Source organism: Capricornis sumatraensis, chromosome 4, assembly GCF_032405125.1.
Source record: "Capricornis sumatraensis isolate serow.1 chromosome 4, serow.2, whole genome shotgun sequence".
Classification (NCBI taxonomy): domain Eukaryota; kingdom Metazoa; phylum Chordata; class Mammalia; order Artiodactyla; family Bovidae; genus Capricornis; species Capricornis sumatraensis.
In genome coordinates this window covers 133,115,606-133,133,380 of record NC_091072.1, presented here as the reverse complement: position 1 = coordinate 133,133,380, position 17,775 = coordinate 133,115,606, and the positions used below count along the sequence as shown (strand labels likewise).

Below are 17,775 nucleotides of genomic sequence, written 5' to 3'. Positions count from 1 at the left end.
GTAGAAAACCTTATGGTCACCAGAATATAAGTGATGGGGGCGGGGATACATTGGGAGATTGGAATAGATATATACACACTACTACATATAAAATAGGTAACTAATAGTAACCTGCTATATAGCATGGGGAACTCTACTCAATACTCTGCAATGGCCTATATGGGAAAAGAATCTAAAAAATGTGGAAAGATATATATATAAATATAATATTCACTTTGATGTGCTAACACAGCATTGTAAATCATCTATACTCCAATAAAAATTAGAAAATAATATCTTTCTGTCCTGAAGTTACTCCAGGACACCAGGGCTTTAACTGAACTTGCTAGCATTGCCACTGAATTTTCATGATGATTCATTTCTCATATTTCATGCCGTGGTGATGCCCCCACTGTGCAGCCTGTCTGCAGAGGAGGCCGGCCCTGTGGTCTGAGGTCTCACATGGTCCTTCCTGAGTTAAAAGGAGTCCAGAGGGAAGGCTAAGAGCCGCAAGTTTGGCTTGCAAAGACATTTACTTAGGACTTAACAATTCTCTCTTTTTTTATTAGGTTCCCTTGTGAAAATTTCACCTCTTTCCTCACCCTGTTCCTCACCTCTCCACGGGACCCCTGCCAGCAGCCCAGTTAGCAAAGTTTCTGCAGTGCAGTTTCCAGAGTCTTCCGACGCAACTGCCAAATCAGGCCTAAGTTCTCACCGGGCCTTAACTTACACACAGAGTGCCCCTGATCTTTCTCCTCAGATACTGAATCCACCTGTTATATGCAGCAGGTAAGGAATTTTATGATGTTCACTGGAGTCTAAGTAATAACGAAACTAACACTGGCTTTCCTCTTAGGAACTCTCACCACCAGCCCACATAGCTTTGTATAGGTTGCCTAAGTAGTTGACAAGAAAGTACGCGATAATGTGGTCTGTGTTGAATAGGCTGGAAAAGAAACAATTTTTCAGTGCTTCTCCATTCATAGGAATTTTAGAGACCTTATGTTCCATACATGTCTTTGGTGCTGATATAAAATAATTAGTTGTATATTTTATCTGCTTAATGCATAAAACATCTAATTAAAAACTCCTATCGAGTTATTCAGTATAATTTGGTATTTTGTTGGGATATTTTTTACTTGTTCTCCAGGGAGAATTTTATACCACTTTTAAAGGTACTGTTTTTTTACATTTGCATTTCCCATTGTGACGCTTTAAAAATGTGCAGATAACGTGTTGCACATTGTGACTGTTCTCAAATGGATCTCTGAATACAATGAAGCAATTGCTTGTGCTGCTCTGTCATGTTTAAACAGGGAGACAAAGTGTTGTCTCTTACAGGGGATAAGAAAAAAGGACCTGACATGGTAAGATTAATTATTTTGTCTATATTGTCACTAAAAAAGGAATACCTCCTCTACCAATCAACATATAATTGTTCTTCAGTGATAGCTTCATCTTGAATAACTACTTTAAAGCATTGCAATTTTTTTAAGTAGAAAAGAGTTGAGTGTTTTAAAATTAAGTATAATTATGAGAGTATCTTGAATAAAATGTTATTTTCCCCCCTAAGATGAACGACGATAACTGTTTGAATAAATTAGTTACATGTTGGTCTTCTTATATCAAATACTGGGTCACAGACCCAGATTTGACCGGTGAATTCAAATTTAAGCCTCACAAATTTCATTTTCCGACCCTTTGTTCATAAATTCCGTGTTAAATAATTATTTTTATAATATTTATTTTTGCTGCTTTTCTCTTTACAAATACTTTCAAAGAGAAGATAATTTGTGTTTGATTAGGACTGGAGTGAAAAGTTATTCCACCATCCAAAACTTACTCTGTTGCTCTCTGCATAACGCCATTTTCAATAAAATCATTCCCTTAGGATGTTAATCCCATCTTTTTCTGTGGTAAAACAGGCCTATCGTATTTTCCTTTTAGCGATTTACAACACGCATCACTTTATTGGAAGCTCTGAGAAGTCCTGCAAAAAGAAAACGCCTCGAGTTTTGTTTCCTCTGGCATCTCCTGACTTTACTTGACCACAGAACCCATTTCTTTAGGTTAACACCCAATAATTTCCCGTGGAGCTAGTGTCTGGGGGAACACCCTGAAGAAACACTTTTTTGTGGTGTGCGTCCTGGGCCCAGATGAAACCCAAGGGAGTCACCAGACTCAATGACATCTGCTTGCAGCATTTCTAGGGAGACACTCCCACTGTGAGCTTCAGACTTGTGAGAAATCAGTTGCCTATAGGAAGAACCAAGGGGTTCAGAAAAGATGTATTATACCACTCACATAGCTTTGCTCACCGCAGGTTTGGTTTGTTTTTTTTTGTTTTTTTTTTTTTTTTTTTTTGGTATTCTTAGCAGAAAGAATGTAATGGGATTTTTATAAAAGAGGTTTTGGAGAAAAACAAGGGAATTTCACTGCCTACTTGTTCAGTAATGTTTATAAATCCAGTAGTGTGTTTTATTTGCTGGGGCTTTATAAATCTATAATTCAAACCATGTTTTATTATTGCCTTCAAGGCAGCCACCCATGTAGGCACAGAGAGCTCCAAAAACACACGACTAATTATTGTGGTTTTTCCCTGCTGAACTTGAAGGGCTTGGCGTTGAATCCGAGTCTCTTGGCTGCTGTAATGTCTATGCAACAAGCTGTTTTTCTGGCAGGAGAGGTAGTCTATTTGAACTCCTAATTTAAACGTTCCTTTCAAGTATTATCTTGCAAAGAAAAATCTTCAAACTAATAAACTACTTTTACCAAGTTTCATCCCAGAACATAAACCCCTCATTTACATCTATGGACTTTTTCCTTCAGTTCTGTCATTTTCATTTGAGTCCCTAAGTCAGACTGATGGGATTTCATAATTAGAAATATTTTGTATGTGATGCTTTCCACTGACATTCAAGGCTTGAAAAATAAATTTGCTTTGGATGAAAACACTCTAACTGGGAAATGCTTATCTCTACTACACATATAAACACAATTCAAGGGGAAAAAGTGATGAGATATTTAATATATTAAATTATAAACCATGATTCTTCTCTTTTCTATTTAGAGTGAGTAATTTGTAGCTAAATAGCAAATAAACAAAAGTTCTCTGAGACCCTTTGTATGAATAATATTAGGCAGAATGAAAGAACCCAGAAACAAAATACAGAATTAAAACCTAATCAAATCTCTAAACAAGATAAGTGAGAGAAGAAACTTGCCAGACCATTTGTGGGATTACTTTGTAATTTATTAAACAGTCAAAACTGTTGAGAAAGCAAAAGTAGCCTGCCTCCTCCAACTTCCTCTGTTAAGAATGCTGCCTACCTCTCAAGGGCCTTCATTTTTCTCCACGTTGATATTCAACTCTTTGCAGCCCTGCAGGCTCCTCTGTCCATGGGATTCTCCAGGCAAGAATACTGGTATGGGTAGCCATTTCCTTCTCCAGGGCATCCTCTCAACCCAGACACTGAACCCACAATCCTGCATTGGCAAACGGATTCTTTACCACTGAGCCCCCCAGGGAAGCCCTTTTTTTCCTTTACCCACAGTAGACTCCCTTGATCTGTTTTTCTCAATTTGTGTCCTGTGTGGTCAGGTTTACATCCACTGTCAAAATATATGTATCCTTTATTCATTTCCATAGGGCCTTAACAGGTGAACTGATCCATCTGAAAACAAATAATTAAATTTTATGGCCAAAAATACAAATAATTTACCAGTTTTTTATTTTCATGTTTGCAAACATTTTTTAAAGGGCTTTTTGGACATAACCCATAGAAATAAATCTAATCATGAAGCTTTTTAGCAGACACAAAGTGATTCCACTGGGAAAGATATTTTTGACCAAATACACATGGGCACTTCCAAAATCACTGCTGTTAAGTATGTAGCTGACTTATCTCAGGATTCTCTAAATAATGTGAGAAAAAGTTACCAACAGTTTCATTTCACCTCAAATATGATCTTGATTGTGGAAAGTGAAAGTGAAGTCAGTCGTGTCCGACTCTTTGCGACCCCTTGTGGCCCCGTGTAGTGCAGCCCACCCGGCTCCTCCGCCCATGGGATTCTCCAGGCAAGAATACTGGAGTGGGTTGCCATTTCCTTCTCCAGGGGATCTTCCCGACCTGGGGATCGAACCCAAGTCTCCCGCATTGCAGGCAGACGCTTTAACCTCTGAGCCAACTGAACAGAGTGTCTGATCCTTTGTATTGATTATGCTTTCCTTCAGTTCAGTTCAGTTCAGTCACTCAGTTGTGTCCGACTCTTTGCGACCCCATGAACCGCAGCACGCCAGGCCTCCCTGTCCATCACCAACTCCCGGAGTCCACCTAAACCCATGTCCATTGTGTCGGTGATGCCATCCAACCATCTCATCCTCTGTTGTCCCCTTCTCCTCCTCCCCTCAATCTTTCCCAGCATCAGTCTTTTCAAATGAGTCAGCTCTTCGCATCAGGTGGCCAAAGTATTGGAGTTTCAGCTTCAACATCCGTCCTTCCAATGAACACCCAGGACTGATCTTCTTTAGGAAGGACTGATTGGATTTCCTTGTAGTCCAAGGGGCTCTCAAGAGTCTTCTCCAACACCACAGTTCAAAAGCATCAATTCTTCAGCACTCAGCTTTCTTTATAGTCCAACTCTCACATCCATACATGACCACTGGAAAAACCATAGCCTTGACTAGACCTTTGTTGGCCAAGTAATGTCTCTGCTTTTTAATATGCTTTCCTTACCACTGCCTAAAACAGTATCCCACAATCAACGTCCATGTATAAGACAAAATGGGAATAAGTAGAGTGCCAGAATATGTGATTGTTATTTATCTTAATGTATACATACATGGTGTATGCCTACAATTTTCTAAAAAGAAAGGACCTTCTTACAGCTGTTCCATTATTTCTCAGCTGTGGCAGACCATATTCCCAGAGGACTTCTGCCGATGGGCCCCTGGAAAGAAGTGGGGCAGCCACTGGGACACCAACCAGAACAGGTAATTCTTCTTTGGATTCTGTACCTCAAAATGGAAACTGCTCTACTAGATTTTTTTCTGATTAGAAAAAAGTAACATATGTTTCTGATTTTTTAGATTGCAAGTTTAAAAAGACAATGAAGGAGATAAAAATCATCCATAGTCCTACTACCTAGAGTTAATCATGGGTTATGTTTTGATACAAAGCTATCCAAAATGTTTATTGTGTCTATTCATTTTTAAATGAGACACCATTTTCTATAATGTATAGAATTCTATAGAAATGCTATTTTATCTTGGACATTGTAGGGTCATCTATTTTAGGGTACACTCTGTGGATCTCCATCACAGAGCCTGAGAATTGACCCTGCTTAGATTACTGTGAGCTTGGGAGGTAAAAACCATAGTTTTTCTTGAGGCAGTATTACAGAGGCTCAGAAAAATTGGCATTGCAGCTTGATTTATATCCTGATTCTGCTTCCAACTCGTCTGTAATCTCTGTGTCTTAGTTCCTTCATCAGTAGCATAGAGATAGTAAGGGTCCTACTGGAACAGGATTTTAGATAGTTAAATTACTAAAGTGCATAAAGCATTTATTACAGTATCTAGGTCACTGTAAGGAGTGTTTGCTGCCATAATTATCATAATAATTATTATTTTATTTTTATTGGTGTAACCCTAGGGACTTGCTCGTGTTATTGCTGCAAGTTCATAAGGCAGGAAACCAGGGGGCCCTACTGGTAAAGAATCTGCCTGCCAAGGCAGGAGACCCAAGAGACCAAGGATCTATCCCTGGGTCAGGAAGGCCCACTGGGAGTAGCAAAATGGCAACCCACTCCAGTATCCTTGCCTGGAAAATTCCGTGGACAGAGGAGCCTGGCAGGCTATAGTCCATGCGATTGCAAAGAGTCAGACACAACTGAGCACATGTGTGTGTGCACACACACACACATATGAACTTTAGACTTTATGATGATAGAGTGATCCAAGAATGGTTCTTAATTATCTGCTCCAGCATTTTTTAATACTCAATAAATATTGATTATTTGCCTATGAGAATGATGTGCTATGGCAGTGGACAAAGGTCCAGGGACATAGGCAAGGTGAAATTAAAAGGAGGGTTCCCTGTGTGGCCATTATATGATACAGTATACTGAAGACTCCAAATATTCTCTTCTCTATGTTCCTAATCTTCCTTGACTCTACTGAGGCTGATAGAATAAGGAGTATTTCCTTATCCCCTTTGGTCTCCTGTAGAGCTATATGGCCTTTGAGTGTGCTTCTTCATTTTTCTGCAAATTCCGGGGTTGAAACTTACCAATTACGTTTTTTTATAATTACTGTGTCTGATTGTAATATAGAAGCAGTTGCATGAGAAAGATAAAAGAAAGATGGGTCCTTGAAAATGTGCAACAGAATACTCCTGATCAGAATAGGCTACATAATAAAAGCCAATATGAGGACATTTGACAAACCTAGACTATTCAAGTAGCTTTGGGGAAAAAAAAGCAAAATTTCCTTCAATACTTAAACCACCATAATGAAGAAAGTATGATGCTGGCATAAAGATTATCAAATAGAATCATATGGAATTGAGTAGAAAGTCCCACATTAGACCCACCCTATTCAGTTGAACTTTCAACAAAGATCCACTTTTCCAAGCAAATGGAGCTGGGAAAAAGTGAATCTCACCCCTTACTTCACACCTAATGAAATTTTATCCTGAGATGGCACACAGACCCAATGGTAAAAGCTAAAACAGTAAAACTTCTGAAGGAGAACGCAGGAAGATGTCTTTGTGACTTAGGGAAAGGTGAAGATTTCATAGGTCATGGAAAGCAATAACCATTTTAAGAAAAGCTAGGTTTCATCAGCGGTAGAATATAGGAACTCAGATTTCATGAGTTTGCTTCTGGTGGTAGGATTTACCAGCTGTGAGCTCTTGGGCAATTTAAGCCTTTCTGTGCCTCAGTTTCCTGTCTGAAAAGTGAGCATAAGAGTAATGCAGTAATGCAATAATACCTGCCTCATAGGATTGTTGAGAGGATTCAGCATATTTGTACAAATAAAGTGCTTTCTGTGGTATCTGCCACGTAGCAAGCACCCCATAAATTTCAGTCAAGTGTTTCAGTCAGAAGAAACTTTTTGAGGTCTTTACCCCAGAAACATGTTCTTCAGACTCTTGATATTACTTGATGTATTTTCTGATTAGCACAGTTTAGTGCTAACTGCAATGAAAGACAGTAGAGATGGGTAAGGAAGGAAGGAAACACAGATCTCTAGGGACCAAGATTGGCTACAAGGACCTGCCATGCTCTTTAGCATGTGCTGTGGCTTCTATATTCTACAGGTTGCTTCATTCTTGGATATCACCTCAAATTCTCTTGCCCATGTGACATTTCTAGAGTTAGGGTTCTAATCAGCTACTTGGTAGTTTAGTGTGTTGGAGCATGCATAAAAGAAAAGGACATATATAAAGTCATAGGAGTTTATATGATACCTGTGTACTTATCTACAAAACAGAAGTAGACTCACAGACATAGAAGATAAACTTATGGTTACCAAAGAGGAAAGCATGTGAGGGAGAGATAAAATAGGATTTGGGGATTAGCATCCCTGGTGATTCAGATGGTAAAGAATCTGCCTGCAGTGTAAGAGACCTGAGTTAGGTTCCTGGATCAGGACGATCCCCTGGAGAAGGAAACAGCAACTCACTCCAGTATTCTTTCCTGGAGAATTCCATGGACAAAGGAGCCTGGCAGGCTACAATCCATGGGATCACAAAGAGGTATCAGCTACTGACCTGAGCATTATTATTGAGGGATTATTGAATGTCATATAAATCAAAGATCATAATTCCATCTATTTTATTGGGTTAAAAAGGATGTGTTTGCTCAGACTCTGGGAAATAGTAAGGACAGGGAAGCCTGGGGTGCTGCTGGGTCACAAATAGTTGGACATGACTTAGCAACTGAACAACAACAAAAATAGTGGTGCTTTCGCCCACCCTATGATCCTATGTTCTTGGTGTGTAAGCTCAGGAAAGCGGTATTTTCCTAACTATGATATCTGTACTATGTGTTTTAGGACTATTTGCTTAAATAGGACCCCTTTTTTCATTGCAAGTGTCATAATAAGCTATTGCCTTTTAATTGCAGATGACATCACTCAAGTTACCTCTGATTATGAAACCAATAACAACAGTGATAGCAGTGATATTGTACAGAATGAAGATGAGACTGAGGGCCCCAGAGAGGCTCTGAGAAAGACATCATCTTGCAGCACCTATGCTCCGGAGACCATGATGTTCCTGGTAGACACCAATCACTTATCTCATTCATTGACTTGAAAAATTGGTTTCTGTGACAGGAACTGACTTAGAAATAGATCCCTGAATCATATCTTACTTGGGTTACATGTATCTTGTAGCCCTTCCTATATTTATCTGTATTATTTTTCTCTATCTAAGTCTTATTGGTTTCAAGATTCTATTGTAGCTTTCCAGGTGGCGCTAGTAGTAAAGAACCTACTTCCCAATGCAGGAGACATTAAGAGATGTGGGTTTGACCCTTGGGTAGGAAAGATTTCCTGGAGGAGGAAATGGCAATCTACTCCAGTATTCTTGCCTAGAGAATCCTGTGGACAGAGGAGCCTGGCAGGCTACAGCCCATAGGGTCAGTTCTATTATTTAATCATCTCCACAACTGATTACAGTATTTCTTAACCCAATCTAAAAATGTAAATATGCCTAGGAAAATTAATTGTTTCAATTAGGAAGACAATATTTTATAAATATCAATCAATCAAAATGAAATCTATTCATTATCTTAGGACTTCTGTTGGCTTTTTCTAGCACATCCTTGATTTAGAAAGTGAGCCAATGTTTATTTTCCTTGTTATATTAAGCCAGGTTGACATTGACACTTGCTCCCTATTAAAATATTTTTTAGTGATGACTTATTCCATGTATTTAAAGAGCTCCATTTAAAGAGGAAGGAAGCATACATTTGCATCTGGTTCATTTGGGGGAGGCAATAAATAAGAGAAAACAATTGACTGTAATGAGATTTTCCATTGCTGCTTTTATCATTTCTCTTTTACCTAATTTACCATTTATACTTTTATTTTTTATTTAGTTTTTAGTTGGAGGATAATTGCTTTACAGTGTTGAATTGGTTTTTACCATGCAACAATACAAAGCATATCTATACATATGCGTGCTAAGTCGCTTCAGTTGTGTTCAAAAATTTGTGACCCCTATGAACAGTAGCCTTGCCAGGCTCTATCTGTCCATGGGATTCTCCAGGTAAAAATACTGGAGTGGGTTGCCATTTCCTTCTCCAGGGAATCTTCCCAACCCAGGGATCGAAGACGTAAGATGCATCTCTTACATCTCCTGCATTGGCAGGCGTATTTTTACCAGTAGCGCTACCTGGCTCTTCCCTAACTATATACATATATAACTATATATATATATATACATACACATATGTATATACAGACACACATATATATATCCCCTTCCTACTATTTATAGTTTCAAATTGTCAGATAAAATAACTTAGGTGTTTCTTTATCCTCATTATTTTTTTTTTTTCCTGGTAAATAAACTCTTAAGAATGTCTTCATTTGGTACCTATTATACATTTTTGTCTTTACGTATATTTGGTGCATGTTTTTTGGAAACCATGCATCACATGAATTAAATTAAAATACTTGAAAATTGTAGTAATTGTAACTCTATAGGATTAATGCTGATTTTGAAGCAATAATATAAATTGGACCAATTAGAGTAAGGGTGATTTACTCCCTCTCCCTACTAAGGTTTTTTTTTTTTTTTAAGAGTTCAATATAAGCCAGGAATCCTCATCTCAGAAGAATTTACATAAATATATAGAGATAAATTTGCATACAATTTCAGAGTGTTCTGAAGTCCTTGAATCTTTATTTAAGACTTCCACAGAAGACTAAAAAGCAGTTATGTTAATTTATGAAAGAAGCATCCAATTTTTCTATAGCATAGATGAATCAGTAATAGGCAGGCACATAATGCAAAACTCATGGTCTGAATCATTAAGACCTTTTCTCATATCTTTGGGGTCGGTATTTTGTTTCTTTTGACTTTTTTTTTTAAGATCACTCATTCACCCCAAAGTCATTCATTTCAGGTAAACTCCATTTGATTTAGAAAAGAAGGAACTTACCAAAGAAGGGACAAATTGCCATGTAGAAAAACTGCACATTGTTAAAATATTTTATCTTCATTATAGGAAAAACCAATTCTTGCTCCTGAACCTCTTGTCATGGACAACTTGGACTCAATTATGGAGCAACTGAATACTTGGAATTTTCCAATTTTTGATTTGGTGGAAAAAATAGGAAGAAAATGTGGCCGTATTCTTAGTCAGGTAAGAAATGCATTCATGCATATGACTTTAAATGTAGGGAAAATATTCCTTAGTTGTTTAAAGCTCTGTACATGGTTAACACCACTGGTGAGCATTAGGTGGAGAATACCCAGCATTCTGTAGAATCCTTGGTGGTGGGATAACAAAAGAAATTGGAACTTCAAGTGAGTAGAATATTGTACCATGCAACTAAAATATTATACATATTCTAAGACAAAATGGAGGGAGCAGGGATACAAAAGTGAAGTGAAAAAATGATCTTAATTCATAGAATTCAACAAATGAAAGCTGAACCAAGCCCTCAAAAGAGGAAAGCTGCCAATTTATAAACACTAATTATTGTCTAATTATTCCTAATGACTCTTTTTTTTAACTTTTGAGTAGTACAGTGCGTAGGCCTTAGCTGGTGGCTCAGATGGTAAAGAATCCACCTGCAGTGTAGGTGACCTGGGTTCGATCCCTGGGTTAAGAAATCCCCTGAAGAAGGGAACAGCTACCCACTCTAGTATTCTTGCCTGGAGAATTCCGTGAACAGAGAAGCCTGGTGGGCTACAGTCCATGAGGTCCCCAAGAGTCAGACACAACTGAGTGACTAACAGTTTTACTTTCTTTCACTTTAGTCCTTATCAAAAATAAAATATTAAAAGTATGTTTCCCCCAATCTGTGAGAAGCATATTAAATACAGCTCTTTATTTAAATATGAAAAACATCTTTCAATATCACAAGAAATATAGAATAAAACTATTGCTACATAAAATGTCTTTTTTTTCCCCCTTAAGTACTTTTTCCTTAAGTTTGACCAGTTTCAAGATTTTCCAAATAATGTTTCATTTCCCTGAGGGAGGTAGAAAACATACAGAAATTAAGAATTTGAACATGTTTGTTCTCAATAAATAAAACAATAGGGATTTGCTTCATTATCTAGCCCCTACTAAAATGCACACTCTTAATCAGTGGGGATCATGGGCAGGAGGAGAAGGGAGGCAACCGAGGATGAGGTGGTCAGATAGCATCACTGACTCAATGGACATGAGTTTGAGCAAATTCTATGAGATAGTGAAGAACAGGGAAGCCTGGAATGCTGTAGTCCATGGGGTCTCAAAGAGCTGGACATGACTGAGTGACTGAACAACAAAAACGTGTGTCCAACTCTTTGTGACCTCATGGACTATACAGTCCATGGAATTCTCCAGGCCAGAATACTGGAGTGGGTAGCCTTTCCCATGTCCAGGCAATCTTCCCAACCCAGGAATCAAACCAGGGTCTCCCATATTGCAAGCAGACTCTTTATAAGTTGAACCACAAGGGAAGCCCAAGAATACTGGAGTGGGTAGCCTTTCCCTTCTCCAGCAGATCTTCCCAACCCAGGAATCAAACCAGGGTATCCTGCATTGCAGGCAGATTCTTTACCAACTGAGCTATCTTGAAATGATAGTTATCAGCTTATTTTAAAATGTTTTAGGTTAGTTCTTAGAGATTGGAGAAATATCACAGCAGAGATACTAAAGACTAAAAGATTTGTTAATATCAGACTTAGGTGAGAATTCAGAACTCATTAACCCTTGCCTGCAAAACACTAGAAGAGAAATCATTTGCTGGACTGATTTCTTCTCTGTGCAGTGGACATGGGCTTTCTTCAGAACTCTGAGCAAGTTATCTGATTGTGGAATTTCAAAGTAGGGGTTCCTGACCCTTGAAGGTTTAAAGGAAGGAATAGAGACAACTTTTCTTCTACTATTCCTCAAACACTAATGCTAGGCTAGTCTTCAAGATAAAAAAAAAAAAAAAAAAAAAAAAAAAGTGTCCCTGCCTTCAAGGAACTTCTGCTCCAATAGGGAAATTAGATCTGTATCCAAATAATGACACTTCAACTTGCTACACACAGAGGTATGTTCAAATAATGGATGGCTTGTAAAGCTCAAAATAAGTAGAGTCTCCATAACACATGGTCATAGCCTCTACTGGACTCTGTTCTGACCATGAACACATTGAGAACCAGAGTGGAAGCCCTTGAACTTTGACTTAGAGATACTATCCTTCTTTTTTTCTTAAAAAAATTTTATTAAGGTAACATTGGTTTAGGATATTATACAAGTTTCATGTGCGTGCTATATTTGTTCTATAGACCCTACTGTGTGCCACCACTGAAATGTAGTTCCCGCCTGTCACCATACAGCCAATCCCCTTCACCTATTCTGCCCTCTCTCATCACGGCTCTGTTCTCTATGTCTACATATGTTTCTTTTTGTGTGGTTTGTTCACTAATCTTGTTTGTTATATTCCACGTATAAATGAAATCATATGGTGTTTGTCTTTCTCTGTCTGACTTATTCCATTTGGCAGAATATCCTCAAGATACATGCATGTTTTTGCAAATTAATAGTGCCATTCTCTTCCTTTCTCCTTGATGCTGAGCAGCATCTTTTTACACTGGCTGAGCTTGAAGGCAGGTTTAAAAGGGCCCCTGTTTCCTTCAGTCCACTTCTGCCTCATGCCTCAAGACTTCTCCAGGGAGGTTTTATGTCCCATCCCTGAAACTCAATGCATACCAGAACTCTGAGGGTGTGATTTTACCTGGAAAAATGCCTGAAATGGTGCCACGAGAGGAGGTGGCAGTGGGCCAGGAAGTCTTTTTTTCTCTTCTACTGAAGACTGTGTTCCCTGGTATGGGAAGAAAAGTCTCAGATTGTTTTGTATTTGGTATATATGTCACAGATGTTCCAAAACTTTACAATTTTGTCTTCAGAGTAACTTGGATGCAGGTATTTTTTTTTTTTTAATCTCTAATTGACAGGCGAAGAAACAGACTTAAAAGAGAAATGATACGGCTCTTCTAAAGCCATATGGTAAACACTGGACCCAGGATTTGATGCATCTATATATAGGAAGTCCAGGCATTTTACCTTTATTTCAGATTCTTTTCAGCCCCCGCCAAATGCATTTATTGATTGCATTTTCAGACTCAGAATGGAGAGTCTGAGGAACAGAAAGTTGTCATTATAGGAATTGGTTTTACAGCACAAGTGACTGTACTAAATAGCGTTGCAGAAACCTAACTCCCCTTGAAATTCTGTGAGTGGTGGGGGTGGGGGTTGGGGGAGTGACGGAAGAGAGCAACTTGACAGGTTTGCCACAAAATATTTTCTAACTTATGAATATAAATAGACAATAGAAGATTAGATATAAATAGCAGTTAGATTTTTGCATCTTTTTTTCCACTTATCTTTCAAAATAAATAAATAACTACATGGTTTACAATGTCACTATTTTTCTATAAAACCAAATATTGAACTTTGAGAAAAGGCAACTTTATTTGCCTTGCTAAGTAGAACTTTATGATATTTTTTCTCTGATTTGAGTTTATAAGCATAAAAACCATGAAATTTTCAGTATGTAAAAGACATTTTTTCTTTTTTTTTTTTTTTTTTTGCATTTTATAAGGCTTTAGAACAGCTGAAATGAATTAACTTGAACATTCCAAGAAATCACCTTCTGGCTGAGACTACACAGAAAAAGTCTCACTTCAAAAGACTTTTAAAGAGATGTATGTGCAATGGAAATGACTTCTCAGCCTTAATGTACTGCCTGCCTTTTTGATGATTATCATGTTTATTTTAACAAATTTAAAAGGACATCATTCAGATTTGGGAAGAGTATTTACTTTTTTTGGTTACCAATATTTACCCAGTTAACAGTGACTTTTCTTTATTTATGAGTTTGGATCACTGCCTGTTGATTTCTAACAGCTTCAGTGAAAACTTTCCTATTTGAAAATCATACCCTAAAAATATCTTGTCTGAATTTTTCAATTCATCTTTCAAATATTTTAAGAGAATAATAGGAAACTTTAGTCATTTACAGTCCTAACAATATTGCTTTTCAAATAATGGTGATAGGATATGAAACAGTTAAGAGCACACAGTCTGAAGCCATAATGTTGGACTTGAATTCTGGTCTGATAACGTGTCAACTGTGTAATCTTTTACAAGTCATTCAACTTTTCTGTGCCTTAGAGTCCTCTGCTTTCAAGTGTAATAAGTAACAGTGTCTATCTCATAAGATGCTACATGGATTAATTAATGTAAGTAATGAATATAAGTAAATATATGTACTTGGAGGAGGTATCAAGCTTATTAAATGCCATATATATCTATACAAAATAGTGAGTACATGTGTGTGTCAATAGCTGCTGCTATTATAAATAATTTTTATTGCAGTAACATGTATAGTTAAATCCACCAGGTATTTATAAACAAGGACTCAAATATAGCTTAAAGCGATAATAAGGAGAAAATAACTAGAAGAACTATGAAATATAACAGAAACCACAACCTTAACTTTCTATTCTATTTTTATAGAGATGAGGTGGAGATGTTATGTAACACAGAAAAAGGGGCAAAATTAAGTATACTTACCTGTATAGTTTTTTCAAAGTGAAAAAAGTGTGTGTATATAATATACATACTCTATGACCAATGGGCAGCCACAGTGCTCCTTTGAAAACATAAGTCAAATAAAGACACTTTCCCTGCTTCAACTCTTCAAAGGTTCCCTGCCTCACTCAGTATAAAAGTCCTCATACTGGTCAATCTGGCTATGAAACAGGATTGCAGCCCAGTCGATACCACTCTATAGTCACTAACTTAAATTTTACTCCTGTCCTCATTCATTCTGTTTTGACCATGTTGGTCTTCTTGCTGTTTTATGAGTATAGCAGACATACCTCAGGGCCTTTGCACCATCTTTTTGTTCTGCTTAGGAAACTTTCCTCAGATATTCCTATACGACACTCTGCATCTCCTTCAATTATTTGCTCAAACTCACCTGAATATTCCTCTTCTAACCACCATATTTAAAACAGTAATTGCCATCTCCTCCTGGACTCAAAGCTCTATTCCTGCTTCCCTTTTTCTTTGTTCATATAACATCCCTTTCAGTCATAGTGTGGTGGTGGTTTAGTCGCTAAGTTCTGTTAGGCTCTTGTGACCCCATGGACTGTAGTCCACCAGGCTCCTCTGTCCATGGGATTTTGCAGGCAAGAATGCTGGAATGAGGTGCCATTTCCTTCACCAGGGGATCTTCTGGACCCAGGGATCAAACCCACGTCTCCTGTGCTGCAGGTGGTCCCCTGCATGGCAGGTTGAGCCACTAGGGAAGCTCAGTCATAGTGTGTACGTTACTAACTGTCTATAATTTACTGCCCTCACCTGCTGGAACATAAATTCTTTTAAGGAAATCTTCCTTGTTTTTTCATGTATATATATATATATATATGCATATATATGTATATATATATGCATATATATGCATTATATATGGAAATTATCTTAAACAGAAGGAGACAGTAGACATATGCTGAATGAATAAATCCCCTTTTTTAGTTATATATAAATGTGTATGTGTGTGTTAGTCACTCAGTCATGTCCAACTCTTTGTGACCCCATGGACTGTAGCCCACCAGGCTCCTCTGATACTGGAATTTTCCAGGCAAAAATACTGGAGTGTGTTGCTATTCCCTTCTTCAGGGGAATCTTCCCTGACCCAGGATTCAAACTGGGGTCTCCTGCATTGCAGACAGATTCTTTACTGTCTGGATCACCAGGGAAGTCCCATAAATATGTATTATGTATGTACACAAATATAAACATAATATATGTCATTGATGAAAATTAAATATCTAAATAAAAGAATACTGGTGAATTTGAGTAGATGTAAAGTTCATAACGAAAATAGAAATTTAACTATGAAGTTATCAAACATTTAGAAGAAGTAGTTTGAGAATTTTAAGCAAGAATACAAATAACTTAGAGGATAAATAATTCTTTCTCGGTCTCCTGAATTATAACCAGTACTGTGCCTTTGTGACATAAAGTGAGACCACTTTTTTAAAATTGTGTATTGAACTATCATTGATTTACATATTGTATTTTAAAAATAAAAGTGTGGTCACTGTAAATGGTGCTGCTCTCCATCCTGCCATGTGAATAACCATTTCTCTCCCAATTACTCTCTTCTGTGCCTTTATCATTTTTTTCATTCTCCACAATTTGCATATCAAAGATTCCAGTCACATCCAAAGATATTTAGTTGATTTTGAGTCTCTAGAGCTATGAAACTAATTAGAAGGAGAATAGATATTCAAAGGAGAGAGATGGCAAATGAGGAAAAATAGTTCAAAAATTTTGATTTATACTGGATTAGAACAAATCTTTTCTTTCTCTATATATTTCAGTCAAGACACCCTTTTCTTTCTTGTAATTCTATTCCCTTATTCTTCATTAAGGCACAGTTCTTTATCCTCTAGAAAGCTTTTTCTAATTTATAAAATTAGTCCAGATGAAAGCTTTCTCTCATTCTTTATTTAGCACATATATTATACAATTAGCAATTTACTCAGTATCATTCTCTTATTATTGATGTCACACACAATACCTTGTTATATTTCTTTAGTGTATACTGGATTTTTTTCATTGGCTGTAACTTAGGTTTATGTCTCTGCCTTTAAAAATAGATTATATAGAGGGCTAGGCCATAGAAGTCTTCAATATCTATTTGATCTGTGGTTTCCAGTAAGGGTTTCAATAGGCAACACATTAATATGGTTGATAGAATGTATATTTTTCCCCCATTTTTCTCTTTATGTATAATACACATCAAGGGATGTTTCGTAAGACCTTGTCTTTTTCTTTTACAGGTATCATACAGACTTTTTGAAGACATGGGCCTCTTTGAAGCTTTTAAAATTCCAGTTAGGGAATTCATGAATTATTTTCATGCTTTGGAGACTGGCTACAGGGAAATTCCTTGTAAGTAGAAGAATTAATACTTTTAAAATCCATTAAATTTGCTATGGGTAATGGGATATTGAATTAAGAGCTAGCACAGAATTATACATTGTAAGCATCCTATATGGTCACCTGGTATAGTGATTAGGAGATAATAGTTTATGTTAGAATCCTGGTCCCTTTACAAATCAGCTGCAGGACACCCTGGTCTTAATTAACCTTTAAATGCCTCATTTCTTCATCTGTAAAATGGATATAATAATAACTACTTCATAGGATTGTTGCAAGGATAAAATGATGTAATAATTGTTAAAGGATTATAATAGTAACTTGCACATAAGTAGCTCCAATTTAAGTATGTACTAAATAAATACATGGTAATTTATTGCTCATTTTATAACATACTCCTTTTACTGGGTAGAATTCTCAACCTTTGCTGTAGCATCTGCTGAGTTAACTAACAATTAAAGTTTTCAGTATAAGATTAGCCTGGCACGGAATAGAGGGACAGGAAGATGATGGTCTAATGAATAAAACAGAAAAAGAAAAGACATCTGGAAGTGGTTGTGGGGAAATTATTAGGAACTTTTTAAAAAATCAAGATAAAATGTGAAGACCAAAGGAGAGGGC

General features: G+C 37.1%; 1 protein-coding gene across 1 annotated transcript in view; it reads left to right on the top strand.

Moving 5' to 3' along the window:
• Positions 1-17,775, top strand: part of PDE3A (phosphodiesterase 3A) — a 141,861-nt gene that overhangs the window by 105,548 nt on the left and 18,538 nt on the right. Inside the window, exons 5-9 of the mRNA XM_068970313.1 lie at positions 549-768; positions 4,887-4,972; positions 8,110-8,264; positions 10,222-10,359; positions 17,055-17,166. Coding sequence (XP_068826414.1) covers positions 549-768; positions 4,887-4,972; positions 8,110-8,264; positions 10,222-10,359; positions 17,055-17,166 — 711 coding nt within the window. The remainder of the gene's footprint in view (positions 1-548; positions 769-4,886; positions 4,973-8,109; positions 8,265-10,221; positions 10,360-17,054; positions 17,167-17,775) is intronic.